General features: G+C 39.5%; 1 protein-coding gene across 1 annotated transcript in view; it reads left to right on the top strand.

Annotated features, from left to right (window-relative positions):
* The window catches only part of LOC113661751 (splicing factor SWAP), a 95,825-nt gene that overhangs the window by 17,512 nt on the left and 65,301 nt on the right, over nucleotides 1–13,012 (top strand). The window contains exons 8-10 of the mRNA XM_027176182.2: nucleotides 6,843–7,125; nucleotides 8,601–8,762; nucleotides 8,945–9,038. Of these exons, the coding sequence (XP_027031983.2) occupies nucleotides 6,843–7,125; nucleotides 8,601–8,762; nucleotides 8,945–9,038 (539 nt within the window). The remainder of the gene's footprint in view (nucleotides 1–6,842; nucleotides 7,126–8,600; nucleotides 8,763–8,944; nucleotides 9,039–13,012) is intronic.

The following is a 13,012-nucleotide window of genomic DNA, read 5'->3' as shown; positions in this document are numbered from 1 at the left end:
GAGTATAATTATCAGGTTCCTAATTATGTGCTGCTTGATTATAACCCCTCTGGTGGTGGCAGAATCTGAATAATTGCTCTTTCTCACGAACGTTGAAAATAATCGGCGGTGACTGGTTAAATTGGTTCACTCTCATTAAGATAAATATTTATTACAAAGAAGGATAAATAGCAATTAAGATCTCGGGCCAATCCTTGGTAAAGGATTACATTTGCATTACGGGTTGCTGATTTTAATGGATTTTGCGCCGTTACATTTTTAATAAGCAGTTCAGAGAGCGTATAAAAGTCGAGATGAAGGATGATGCAAGGTAGGTGAAAGTTGATTGTGACTGGGGACATGGTTTTGTTACACTTTGGGAGAAGGTGTTGCCACAAATATATTACAGCACAGTGGAATTCATTTCTTTGCATATCCCATCTTTGGGATGTTTAATTCCGAGCACGGGGCAGTTGTGCTGTGGGTTTAAGGGCCCTACAGTGGCAGCTTTGTGGTGCTGAGGCTTGAACGCCAACCCAATAGTGCAAACAAAAAGTAATTGCTGGCCAAGATTTTAAATACCGTGTTCTTCGCATCAGGCATAAAGAATATATTAGTCAAGTCTGGCTATTTTTTATTAGTAGTATTTTTTTTTTTTTTGCATATTCATGATAAGTAGAGTCAGTGATAATTTCTAATTTCCAAGCTTATGCTTCTGGATCATTTCTTGCATCACCGTGCTCCCTGACAGCACGCATCCTCCCTCGTCCGGTTCTCAGATTGTTGCCTGTTGCATCACATTACCATGACTTATTTAAGTTTGCCCTGAGCTAAAAAGACTGAACGAAGGCTCCAGTGTTTGTAGATCAGCAGAGACCGAGGAAGTGTGTCACACACGAGCTTTCACACTTGCTTCCTGGAGCGGTTCATCTTTTTTTTTTTTTTTTTGGAATAAAAATGAAAGACCACATTAGTGCTGGTTAAAAATGGAGCGAAAATTAATTGGGTTTTTCCCCAAAAAATGAGGCACCGTGCCGGAGTTCTTCACTTAACCAGATTTGACCTTTTTGCAGGAAATTACTATTTTGTGAGATTTCCTCTTCATAATAGACGAAGGTTTCTTTATACACAGCATGACACTTTTTTTTTTGTCTACTGCTTCTGCCTTTTTTGTGTGAAATCAATGGTCACATTTTGTTCCTTGGTTAGTTCGAGTAGTTGAGATTGAGATATGAATCTGTTGCTTTTGAATCAGAATGCATTTGCTACTAATTTTCTCTCTCTCTCTCTCTCTTTTTTTTTTTTTTTTTTTTCCTTCCCTGTCTGTTTATGCTAATCCTAGCCTTGTGACGATTAACTACCCATCATGCACTGGCCAGCACCAGAGATTCACCTTTATTACCAGTGCAGTGTCATCCAGCAAGAACAATATCGACGGGGCTCGGCTGCTTCGAGCGCGTTTGCTTCTTTTATTAATACAATTTATTTCTCGTGACCGCAGTTAATAAAGCTGCTCACGACGCCACCGTGACCTGCCTTAATCCGATTCACGCTTTCGTTTTGCTACGGAAGAAACCGTAACATATACAAGGCTATTTATTTTCTATCGCTTATAACGTCATCCGAATTTTGACCCGCAGATGTTTTACAGCTCTGGCCTTTTGTTTGCGCTTCTCAGCTCCGAGTCATATTTGTCAAGCTTCTGCTCTGTCAGGCTCTGATGAGCCTCAGTGTTCGTACAGAAACAAAGGAGTGGATTTTGCACTCAATTAAATGGGCTTCTACTGTTGTAAGTGCTTTAGATTTATCTGCAATCCTGCCTGTGTGAGCTGTCCTTGAGTTTCTGTCGGCATGCTACGTTTAACCGTTTTTCTTCAAGCTTTAATTTTTCTATTTTTATTTTTTTCCCCCCACTTTTATGTCCAAACCCCATCCCATTTGCATTTCACATAGTGCATTAGACAGTTCTCTGAAAACTTTTCAGCTTTTCTGGTTTTCGAATAAATTCACACGCAAATCAAACCAACAGATAAACAAACAAAGAAACAAACAAAAATGCTAATTAGCTAACGAAACCGCGCTGTCGCTTCCGTTAAAATATCTGAGGTTGATGACTTTTTTTCCTTGTTTTTTCGACTTTTCATATTAGCAGTGATTTATACCTTTAATACTCCCGTTAGACTGAAATTTTCTTTAAAGACATCCTCAGATCGAAGGTCATTACACATCAGCGTTTACTGTGAAAGCTTGCAATGGTGTACCTGACATGAATACGGTAAACTTTACACATCTGCTGTTTGACTTAGGAATCAGAAATCGCAGCTAGACTACAAAAACAGAGATGGTTATCGAATCTTGCGATATAAACGTCTCGATTTAATATACAATATATCCAATAAAAACTAGAGCGTTTATAGTCCAGAAAAATATATATCATAAATTTGGCTCGAACAACAACGCTGCGTTTCTGTGCGTAGTTCCTCATCTTGAAATAACTGAAGTAACATGCTTACCGTAATAATTTTTTTTTGTTATGCAGTGTAAATAATGCCTGCTTGAATTTAAAAAAAAAAAAAAAAAGAAGTTTTTAAATCCATAAAATATGGTAGAAATATTATAAAGAGACCTGGGCAACAAAGTTGTAGTTTGTCCAATACCGAGTTCTAGTATTATACATAGTGACTTCTTTGATATACGTAGTTTCTTGATTCCTAGCCGCTTTAACAAGAATAAATTGGTAAACTGCACAAACTAATCAGAGAAGCAGGATTACATAAAAACACTAATAAATAGGCATATTACCAAAAAACTATAATATGTACTATAATGATTTGCTGTAAAATAAACAAACAAACAAAAAAAAAACACCTAGTCTTTTATAGTCCAAAATTCTGGTATAAATTCGAGTGTTCATATATGCCGCCTGCTCTGATGTATATAGTTTCGGCTCCCATAACGGCTCTAAACTGTAGGAAAGTATCGAACTATAATAAGTACTAGAGATACCGTAAAGACCCCCACGAATAGGCAGATTGGAAAGAGCCGAAAAATGAAATTTTCCCAGACAGACAAGAGGATCAGTACAGTCCAGAACCGATGGTATAAATATGAGCATCAACAGTCTGTATTCAGATCATCACACACCACTAGTTCAGCTCCTCTCCGTCTCCTCCGGGTTGCCAGATGATTGATGATACAAGCATCTATTGTTGAACCCAAACCAGCCAGCAATGAACTGACACATCATAATGGAACAATTACTTTTTTTTTGTTTTGTTTTTTCCCCCCTTCCTTTTCTTCTTACTCACACACGAGCTTTGTCACGTCTTGGCATCTGGCTTTACGGTGCATGTGTTCCAACTGTGATGGAGTGGTGGAGGTATGTGCTGTCAATGCTTTGCGTATCACTTCCAGAGAGTCCAGCACACTAAATGTAGTTCAGATTTACTTCCAACCAGCAGCAACAACATTCTCACAGCCTCACATATCCTAGCCAATGGACAAAATGACAGCATCGGATACTGGAACAGAATTAAATTCCAGCCAGGTGGAAGAGAGTTGCAATAAACACCGAGATCAGACATCATGCAGTATATCTGGGCATGTCTAGAACCTATTCCTTTTTTTTTTTTTTTTTTCCTTTTACCTTTTTGAAGCTGTTGCTGCCTTTTGTTATAGGGCTGCAATCACACTGAAATCCAACAGGAATGATTGAGGGAACTCTAGAGGCCTGATTTGAACTATTCTCACACACAGTACAGGATTTATCACTACGCTTGCTATTACTGCAGCGCTGCTTGGTCTTCATTGTGAACTTCATTTGCTTGGTCCTATCCTTTCCTTTCCTTCTTTCTTTCTGCCATTCGGTTGTTCTTTCTTTGTTTTTTTTCTTCACTCTTTTGTTCTTTCGTTTCTTTCTTTCTTTCTTTCTTTCTTTCTTTCTTTTTCTTTCCCTTTCTTTCTCTCCTTTCTCTCCAATTCAAATGATCAGTTAACAGCTATAGAAACTCTAATAATTTCTCTTCTTTTCTTACTCTTCTTTCTTTCTTTCTTTCTTTCTTTCTTTCTTTCTTTCTTTCTTTCTTTCTTTCTTTCTTTCTTTCTTTCTTTCTCTTTCTCTCTCTCTCTCTCTCTCTTTTTTTGTCCAGTTCAAATGATCAGTTAAAAATCAGTATAGAAACTCGGTAATAATTTTTCTTTCTTTCTCTCCTTTCTTTTCTCTCCTTTCTTTTCTCTCGTGTCAGTTTTCAGAAAATCAATCACTAAGAACTCAAAAAAAAAAAAGGCTAAAAATCTTTTAGGGACTGATTTTATTCTTTTGTAAAATACAAAATGGATTTCGTGGCCTAAAGGTTAGAGAGTTTGACTCCTAACTAGGGCCGGGCGATATGGCCGAAAACTGTATCACGATATCAGTGTTTCATATCGGTCGATATCGATAATTATTGAACTTTTTTATGACCTGTTTAAAATAAGGACCAGGAGAAAAATATATTACATTTAAACATTTTTATTTTAAACTTAACCTTCCTCTGATCATACTCCCCTCAGTTCTTAAGACAGAAATGTCAACAACCAGGAAAATTCAAATGTAAACATAAGTCTAAAGTCACAATGAGCACTTAACAATTATCTCTTAACATTTAAGGTGCAAAATGAAAGGAAATGTAAGAAATCTTTAATAAAGTGTAATAAAATAGTGCAAAGTGTTAAATATAAACTGAGAATTTAGTGTAAGTTTAGTGATAGGAAGTTCACTAGCTGTTCACCTTCTGGGGAATAAAGTGTTTTAAAATATGTGCAGTGTTTTGTGAACATAAATAAAACTGAGGTAGACTGAGATACATCTGTAATATGAAACACAAACCTGATACACTACAGTAACATTGTTTGAAATATAAAACCTGCAGAAATATGAAAAAGTAACTCAATTTATTCTTACTCTAATCATACTTGAAGTCGAACTATTCAAGTATATTTTTGTAGACTTATAATTAGGGCTGTAGCTATCGAATATTTTAGTAATCGCGTATTCTACCAAAAATTTCAGCGATTAATCGAGTAATCAGATAAAAAGTAGTTTTCCTTAATTAAAGAGCGATTATTAAACATACAAGAGAAAATAAGATGGCTCTCTTAAAATGAATAACTAATTGGTTTCCTTTTTTTTTTTTTTAAGAAAAATGAACTTTTATTTTTTAAATGCACAGTATGCAATACATACAGCAATATTTTCTATCAAAAATAAACATTTAGCCACATACCCGTTGTTTCTCTGTCTGTACTTGTAATGTGAACAATGACAAAGTTGACTGAGAAGAATTAAGTACATTTAAGTGCCAAACATTCTGGGTTTTAAATGAACCCATTTTCTGAGATGCAAAAACAAAAAAACAAATTATTTTCAAGTTACTTTTTTAAAGTATCAAAACTAAAGCATACATTAAATTAAATAGTAATAATAATACAAAAACACTGCCTTTAAGTCATGCAACTTAACTTTCAGTACTAAAAGATTCAAAATCTATAGATCAGCCTTAACAAACCTTTACTGTCTAATTCGGAATGCTTTGTGGTATTTAAGAGGCAAAAAACATGGACAGGAACTTGGACCTAGAGGCCATGCATGGTTTCACACCGAGTGCTTTAAGCATATACATATATATTAATCAGAATATAAAAGTCTCTCTCTCTCTCTCTCTCTCTCTCTCTCTCTCTCTCTGTGCGCCGCTTTAAAAGTCTTTAAAGGAGCATGTGACCGCAATGAAAAAAGGTATCAACATGCTCAGAATTGAGGCTTGCCCTGCGCTTTGAAGAAATGTTTCCTGCTGCTTAAAACAGACGCTCTGATAGTGTCCCAAAACTTGGACATTTTCTGTCGTTTTCTCCTGTTTGTTTTTTCCCTTTCCCGCACGCGCCCTCAAATCAAAAGACTGCTAACTCCTCGTGTCTCCTTCCGCTTATACATAAGTGCGTTGTCACACACACACGTGCTCACGCGTGCGCACACACAAAATAATTGCACAATAACGTGAATGGAGCTTTAAAATTAAATAAAAGAGGCTTCGAAGCAAAGGAATTTGCCTCAAACAATTTTTGTAATCGAGTTGCTCGAGGAATCATTTCAGCCCTAGTTATAATATCCAAACAACTGCCATACTGGCGAGTTGACTTTTCCTCTTTTATTTACAATTTCCTCGCTCGCTGAGCGCTCATTTTCTGCTTATCATTCGCCGGTTACTGAAGAGGAATCCAGCACCATCACGAGACAACGATATGGCGCAACCAAACTTGATACTGTTACATGATTGGCTGTTAGAGTATCACTCCCCAAGTTGCTAGGTTACCAGAGAGTGAGCGTCTTTGTTGAAGAATAAAAAATATCGAACGTTTTATCGAGCACGTTTTATATCGCTATCGATCACGTGTCTATCGCGATACATATCGTTTTATCGCCCAGCCCTACTCCTAACCCTAAGGTTGTGGGTTTGAGTCTCGGGCCGGCAATACCACGACTGAGGTGGCCGAGCCCCTTTTAATTTATTTTGTTTGTTTGTTTTTGTTTTAAATACGAATTATTTATTTTCTGTAGATCTGCCACTATGGCCGTCTGCCACTGTCTGTTTTATTGCAGTCAAAATATTATCAGGCAGATAATAAATTCATTTAGAAAGTGAATCAACACATTTAACTACGGTTCAAGAATTCAGCACTGCTACTAACTCAACAGGACTGCCAAGATACGCATGTTTCCAACACGAAGCGCTGGCAAAATCTAAAGCACCAAATTTGCATTCTTCTGTAGTCATTTTCCTATTGGTGTTCTGCACCTAATTTATTCCCTTGTTGGTGTTCATTCACAGCAAACATGGCAGCGCTGTATTATGGGTATTGCGTGCTGCCCGATGGGACATACTGCCTGGCACCACCACCACCTGGCATCGATGCCAGCGCCTATTACAACTCGATGCCTGCTGGCATGATGCCCACTCACTCAGCGTCCCCAGCTCCTCCACCCCCGGGAACCACACCTCCTCCACCTGACTCTGCCGTTACGGTCCCATCAGCTCCAACAGCTGCTCCCGCTCTACCCCCTGCGCCCGCTCCCATGGCTCATGCTGCACCTTCTGCTTTCTACAGTTCAAGGTATGTGTATCTGACATTTACATACGACAGACTTCTGGTAAAATAAACAAAAATTATCCCTGGAAAATCTCTGGGAAATATATCAAAAATATAAATATATATATATACTGTGTTTGGTCAGCTGCTAGTTCCCACCCACATGTAACCTATATCATATGCCGCCTACAACCAGGGAAGGGTTAAGGATTACACGTGCTTCCTCCGAGTCAAGCCAAGTCGTCATGTCTTATTTATTCACTTAGCAGGTGCTTTTATTCAATACAACTTAAAATGAGGGAATACAAGCAAAGTCGTGAATCAGGTGATGTATCGTTTGTTAGAGCTCATGCAAGTGCAGGTTTATATATATCTTTGGAGCGGGGGTTAGTTAACGTAGCCGTGTTTTAAAGACGGTGACGGTTTCTGCTGTCCGGGTCGGGTTTGGAAGTTCCGAGAGGCCGTAAGTCTGAAGGTTCTGAAAAGGAACCTTGTTGAGAAGGTACTTTAAAGCACTGTGCAATAACTGATCGCAGGGTGCTGGAGGGAACTGTGCTGAGGTAGGGGGTACATATTTTCAAACTGTTTCTGCCCTCTTTCCCCACGTAAGCTCTCAGATATCCATGACTGGCTGCTTTAACCAATAGAGAGAAGGTATGCAATCACTCCCTCTCAGAGAACACGGACCGTTTTTCTGCTTCGGCCTCTTGGCCACGGACACGGTAGCATCATTGGGATTTGGGCTTATCCAACTTGTGTTGACTGAGAGAACAATATATATATTTATTTATTTAAACAACCCCCCCTAAAAAAAACCAAAACAAAAAAAAAAAACAAAAACCACAACCATATTGGCAAACGGAGCGGAATTGTAGTTTACATATAGAGTCAGGTTTTTCGTAAGTCCCTAGAGAAATGTTGGGTTATTGGAAGTTTTGGATGGATGGTGTAGTTGTTGAGATGATTGACAGCTAGAACTGACAGTCTTGCATCTTGGACACACAAGACGTTTGCGTTTCCTGATTGGCACAGCATGCTTCTCCATCATTTGACAGACTTAAATGTTTTAAAATTCGACAGCGAGAGAATCCGTGTCTTGTTCCGCAGTAGCTTTTGGTAAGCAATTCAACCATGAAGATCGAGTATGTAGTGGACACAAACTTCCTGTCCTTGTCGAAAAGCATAACCAAGAGTTATATATTATTTAATTTTATTTTTTCCCCATCAGATGCATGTCTGCACACCGTCTTCCACCGGACCAATAGTACTTCCTTATGTTATCCATCACGTATGCAGTACTTGGGTTGCCATGACAATTACACTCAAATAATACTCTTCCTCTGATCATCTGGCATCGTCTTGTGCAAGAATCCTGAGAACGTTTTAAAGCTGCTAAAGGATGACACGCATTTTAATTTACCATGGGTTTTTTTTTTTTTTGTCATTTAATATTACAAGCCATCCCAACCTTCCTTTCTCTCTCCGTCTCTTTCGTGCAGCTCTTCCACTACACAGACGAGCGTTAGCCAGACGACTTCTTCGGCCGCAGCGATCATCCCTCCGCCACCAGACATCCAGCCTGTGATCGATAAGCTGGCTGAATACGTAGCCAGAAACGGCGTAAAGTTCGAGAGCAGCGTGCGTGCTAAAAACGACCCACGGTAAACACTCTTTTCTCTTACCGTGGTCTGTTGATACATGTCATGTAACCTGATGCACGTGATTAACAGAACACCATTTTATCCATTTCTATTTACATTTAATATTATCTGTTAATGTTATAACCTCTGTGGTGTTGATTTAATGAAAATGAATAACTTGGCATCTGGTACTTGTCCAAAAGGTTTGACTTCCTCCAGTCTTGGCACCAGTACAACACTTACTATGAATTCAAGAAGCACTACTTCATGCAGAAAGAAGCCTCAAACCAGCCTCAGGTATTTTTACCTTTCATTTCTTAGTCACCTCTTTTGTGCTGCTCTTGTGTTTGTTTTTTTTGTTTTTTTTTGTTTTATATTGATCGCATGTTGTAATAAAACTTGTCTGGGCACTTTTAGTTGATGGAAAGTACAAGACGCTTTCATCAAACATCCTTTCAACATATTTCCTATTCATTAGAGTTTTAAAGTATGCGGTTCCACAGGAGCAATGATTTATATTCGCTCTATCCGGACAACGGCTTTCCCTTCTGAGTACGGTGTCTTTCAAGGTTTCTTCTTCTTTATCATCCGTGAGCTTTTCTTCGGCAGCGTGGCTTCGGCTTTGCTCATTAGTCATGTAAATCCGCATTCTGTAATGCTTAGTGGCTCACCACTGCATGACTTTTATGGTTTACATTTTACATAAGGGCCTTGCTCAGGGGCCCAGCAGTGGACCCAGACCTTTGGATTTGAATTTATAACCTTCCTATTAGAGGTCTTCACGGGTCCACTTAGATCCGCAAAACCGAGGTCCGACCCGAGACCCGAGCGGGTTCGCGTCTAAATGTTTCACGTGTGCCTCGGACACGGGTCGGGTATAATAATAGCGGCATCGGGTCTCGGGTAATTTAAAATGAATGTGTTTTTACCGAACGGACCCGAGAAGACCAGAACTACTGTATCTCTTGTGTGTGCATCGACTCGAGTCCTTTTCCAACCTCTCCTCTGTTTGCCAAGACTGCTTGCGACATCGTGTTGCTGGCGGTAAGCTAATTTTCGTTGAAACAGACCTGTCAATCAATTTTGAATCCACGCTGTAGCGGTTACTTTTCTGTTTGACTGGTGCGTGCAGGGCTACATCGGTGTGTGCAACATTCAGGTCCAGTCGGGTTTAAAAAAATTGCCAACCGGTCGGGTCGGACTCGAGTCTAATTTTTCTGGGTTTGTCTCGGGTTGGGTCTTTCTTAAAAAAAAATATATATATATATATATATATACATACATGCATATGCATGTTCGGTTCTAGTAAAAAGCGATTCGGGTCGGGTTCATTTCTTTAGACCCGAGAAGACCTCTACTTCCTATCGGGAGTCCAACCCCTTACCCACTACCCTACCACATCCAGCAGCATTCAGCATGCACACTACACACCAGATGACACTTTGACCTTACACCATCTTTCTTTCATCTGAAATCCCAAACGAAGGGTGTTTAATTTTCAAAACCCGCTGTTTATCATGTGATTGAGCAACAGGATCTTTCTGCATTATTCTTTTTGCATGCAGACAAAAGAAATAGAGTAACATGAGGAGAAAAGGACTGGGTTAAGAGATACGGGCAGCGAGGATCGTCTGTTCGGTAAAGAGAACTAGACGTATAGCCCAAACAGATGTAGTCTTGTTTGTTTAAGAAACACCAAAATAAATCTTATTGAAGCTTTTTCTTTTTTGTTCCTCTCAGACAAAATATAAACACATTATCAGCCTAATATAAACCACCTCATTTGTGACCAGGCAGTTACTAAGGATGAGTAATATGTGCTTTTCTCACCAAGACATGATTTTATTGCAGGTACTTTAAATATATTTTAAAGATTTTCTTTTTTTTTTGACTGTTCAAACGTTCCAGTTTTTCTTTTCTTCTGTTGTGCCCCACAGGATCCCAGTATAAAATCCAACCCCCAACCCAGTGCATGCACTATACTCTAAGCGAAAACCCTTTTTCGATCCCGTCGCATCTCTAACGCATCCAGACACCGTTGAGTTATTCATCAGCAGCCGGTGTGATGTACAAATTGCTCCTCAGACCCAATAATGTCCTTCTCCGTCAGTTGTTTATGTCTCCGTCTCACTTTTGACTAACAGCGGTGCGCTCTATTTGCTTTTATTTTTATTTATTTATTTATTTATTTATTTTTTGGTAGAGCTAAGCTTCAAAATCTCGTTTTGTTCCCTGACCACATGCGTACCGCTGGAATTCATGATGGATCCATCGTAGCCTTGCAACATCTATTTCCTGCAAGTTTATTTATTTATTTTCCACCATAGCATATCGCCCATAACGGCAAATATGATATTACACATTCGTTCTGCTCGGCACACTGGTCATTTCCATTTCATTAGTGTCCTTCAGCTCACTAGTTATTCTTAATGGATATAGCAGGAGCATGGACTTCTTTTTGGAGCTCAAGATCGTAAAGCAAAATATTAACAGTCGAGTGCGACACACACAGACAGATTTATAAAGCTATTTGCTTAAAGTGTGCTAAGTGCCCAATTTATATTCTGCCCATGCTGCAGCCAGAGCTAATAACGCAGTAGTAAATAAACGAGCGAGCTGGAGAGGTGAGTAAGGTTTTTTTTTTGGGGTTTTTTTTTTTTCTTCAAATACAAAGCTAATAAAAGTACTCCTTCATCTAACGCTCTGTACGTTGGAGTTTGAAGACGCGCCGTACGTGACGGAGAATTCCGAGCCTGCAGTTGTATTTGCTTTCATGTGAATTTGAGCTCTGTGTCCTGAATCAATCTCTCTGTTAGTAGAGTCAGATGTGTTCATTAGCCAAATTGACAGAACTAAAGGAAATGCCAGTCTTGCAGTTCGAAGTAAATCAGGCCTAGGCATGTGTCAATAATCACTTTTCCAATATTCCATGGTAATCAGCACACACTCAAATAAATATGAGTGGACTTTTTTATTTATTTATTTTTTGGGGGGGGGAGAGATTCCATCTCTTACCCAAATCCAAGTAAGGATTCTATTTAGAAGTCTGTTTACTGCACGATTTCACAGGTTTCGTTATTCTCTTTCGACTCAAATCCTGGTCCACCACCACCACCACACCGTAACAAACCTTTTAATACTAATAAAGGTAAAATTGGTAGAAATACTCCTGTAGCACTCTGGAACGTGGAGAAAATGTCAGGAGGCAGATTATCTGTCTGCTCTTTTCGGGCGCTTTCAACAACTCAACAAAAACATAACGATAGAAGGAAACGATACGTCCATGACTCTCAGATTTTAGCTCCATCAGGTTCTAGTTCACAATTCAGGTTGTGTCTGCGTATCTCTCTCTCTGTCTGTCTCTCTCTCTCCCCCTCTCTGTCTGTCTCTCTCTCTCCCTCTCTGTCTGTCTCTGTATCTGTCTCTGTGTGTCTCTCTGTCTCTGTCTCTCTCTCCTTCTCTCTCTGTCTCTCTCTGTGTCTCTCTTTCTCTCTCTGTGTGTGTCTCTCTCCCTCTCTCTCTCTCCCTCCCCCTCTCTCTCTCCCTCTCTCTCTCTCTGTCTCTCTCTTTCTCTCTCTCTGTCTCTCTCTCTCTTTTTCTCTCTGCCCCCCCCCCTCCCTCTCTGTCTGTTTCTTTCTTTTAATGATTATGGGTTTCACTGAAAGCACAAAGAGGGCCAAATAATTAAACTGGTGGTAATGAGACACAGAGAATCATCACACGTTACCTGTCTGTCCACAGCTGATGCTCATCACACCACCGCTGCTATAGTAATATTAGTAATAGTCATCTTGCCAGTTAGCAATAGTACGTATTAATAGCAATAACAGAAGTGCTGTAGTTCTTGTTAAGACAGAAAATCCAGTCAGAGTAAAAAAGGGACTCGCTCTTCAGGACATTCCACATTATTACATTGAACTGTACACGGATAAGGTGCAAGTCATTCTGTAATAAATAAATAAGGCATCGTTCTTGTTGGCAAATTGCTGTAGTATTGGAAGAATTAAACTGCTGTTATTTTGAATAAATCCAGTTCGGAGTGTCAGCATCGCAGTCGCATCACACACCAGCATTGATTATTTTCCTGTAACCTGTCACCCTGTCATGTTTAATTCCTTTCATGTTCAGCCATATTCCCACAATCCCACGCTCAGAGCCAGCCTGGAGACGCTTCGATCGCCCCGAGGTTGGGTTCAAGATGAATAGACTGCTGTAGGGTGAAATGCAAGGTCACTATCAGACCTTATAACACAGCAGACCCCTGAGTCTCA

This window comes from Tachysurus fulvidraco, chromosome 21, assembly GCF_022655615.1.
Source record: "Tachysurus fulvidraco isolate hzauxx_2018 chromosome 21, HZAU_PFXX_2.0, whole genome shotgun sequence".
In the NCBI taxonomy this organism is placed as follows: Eukaryota; Metazoa; Chordata; class Actinopteri; order Siluriformes; family Bagridae; genus Tachysurus; species Tachysurus fulvidraco.
Note: the sequence above shows the minus strand (reverse complement) of the source record. Positions and strands in the feature narration are given on the sequence as shown.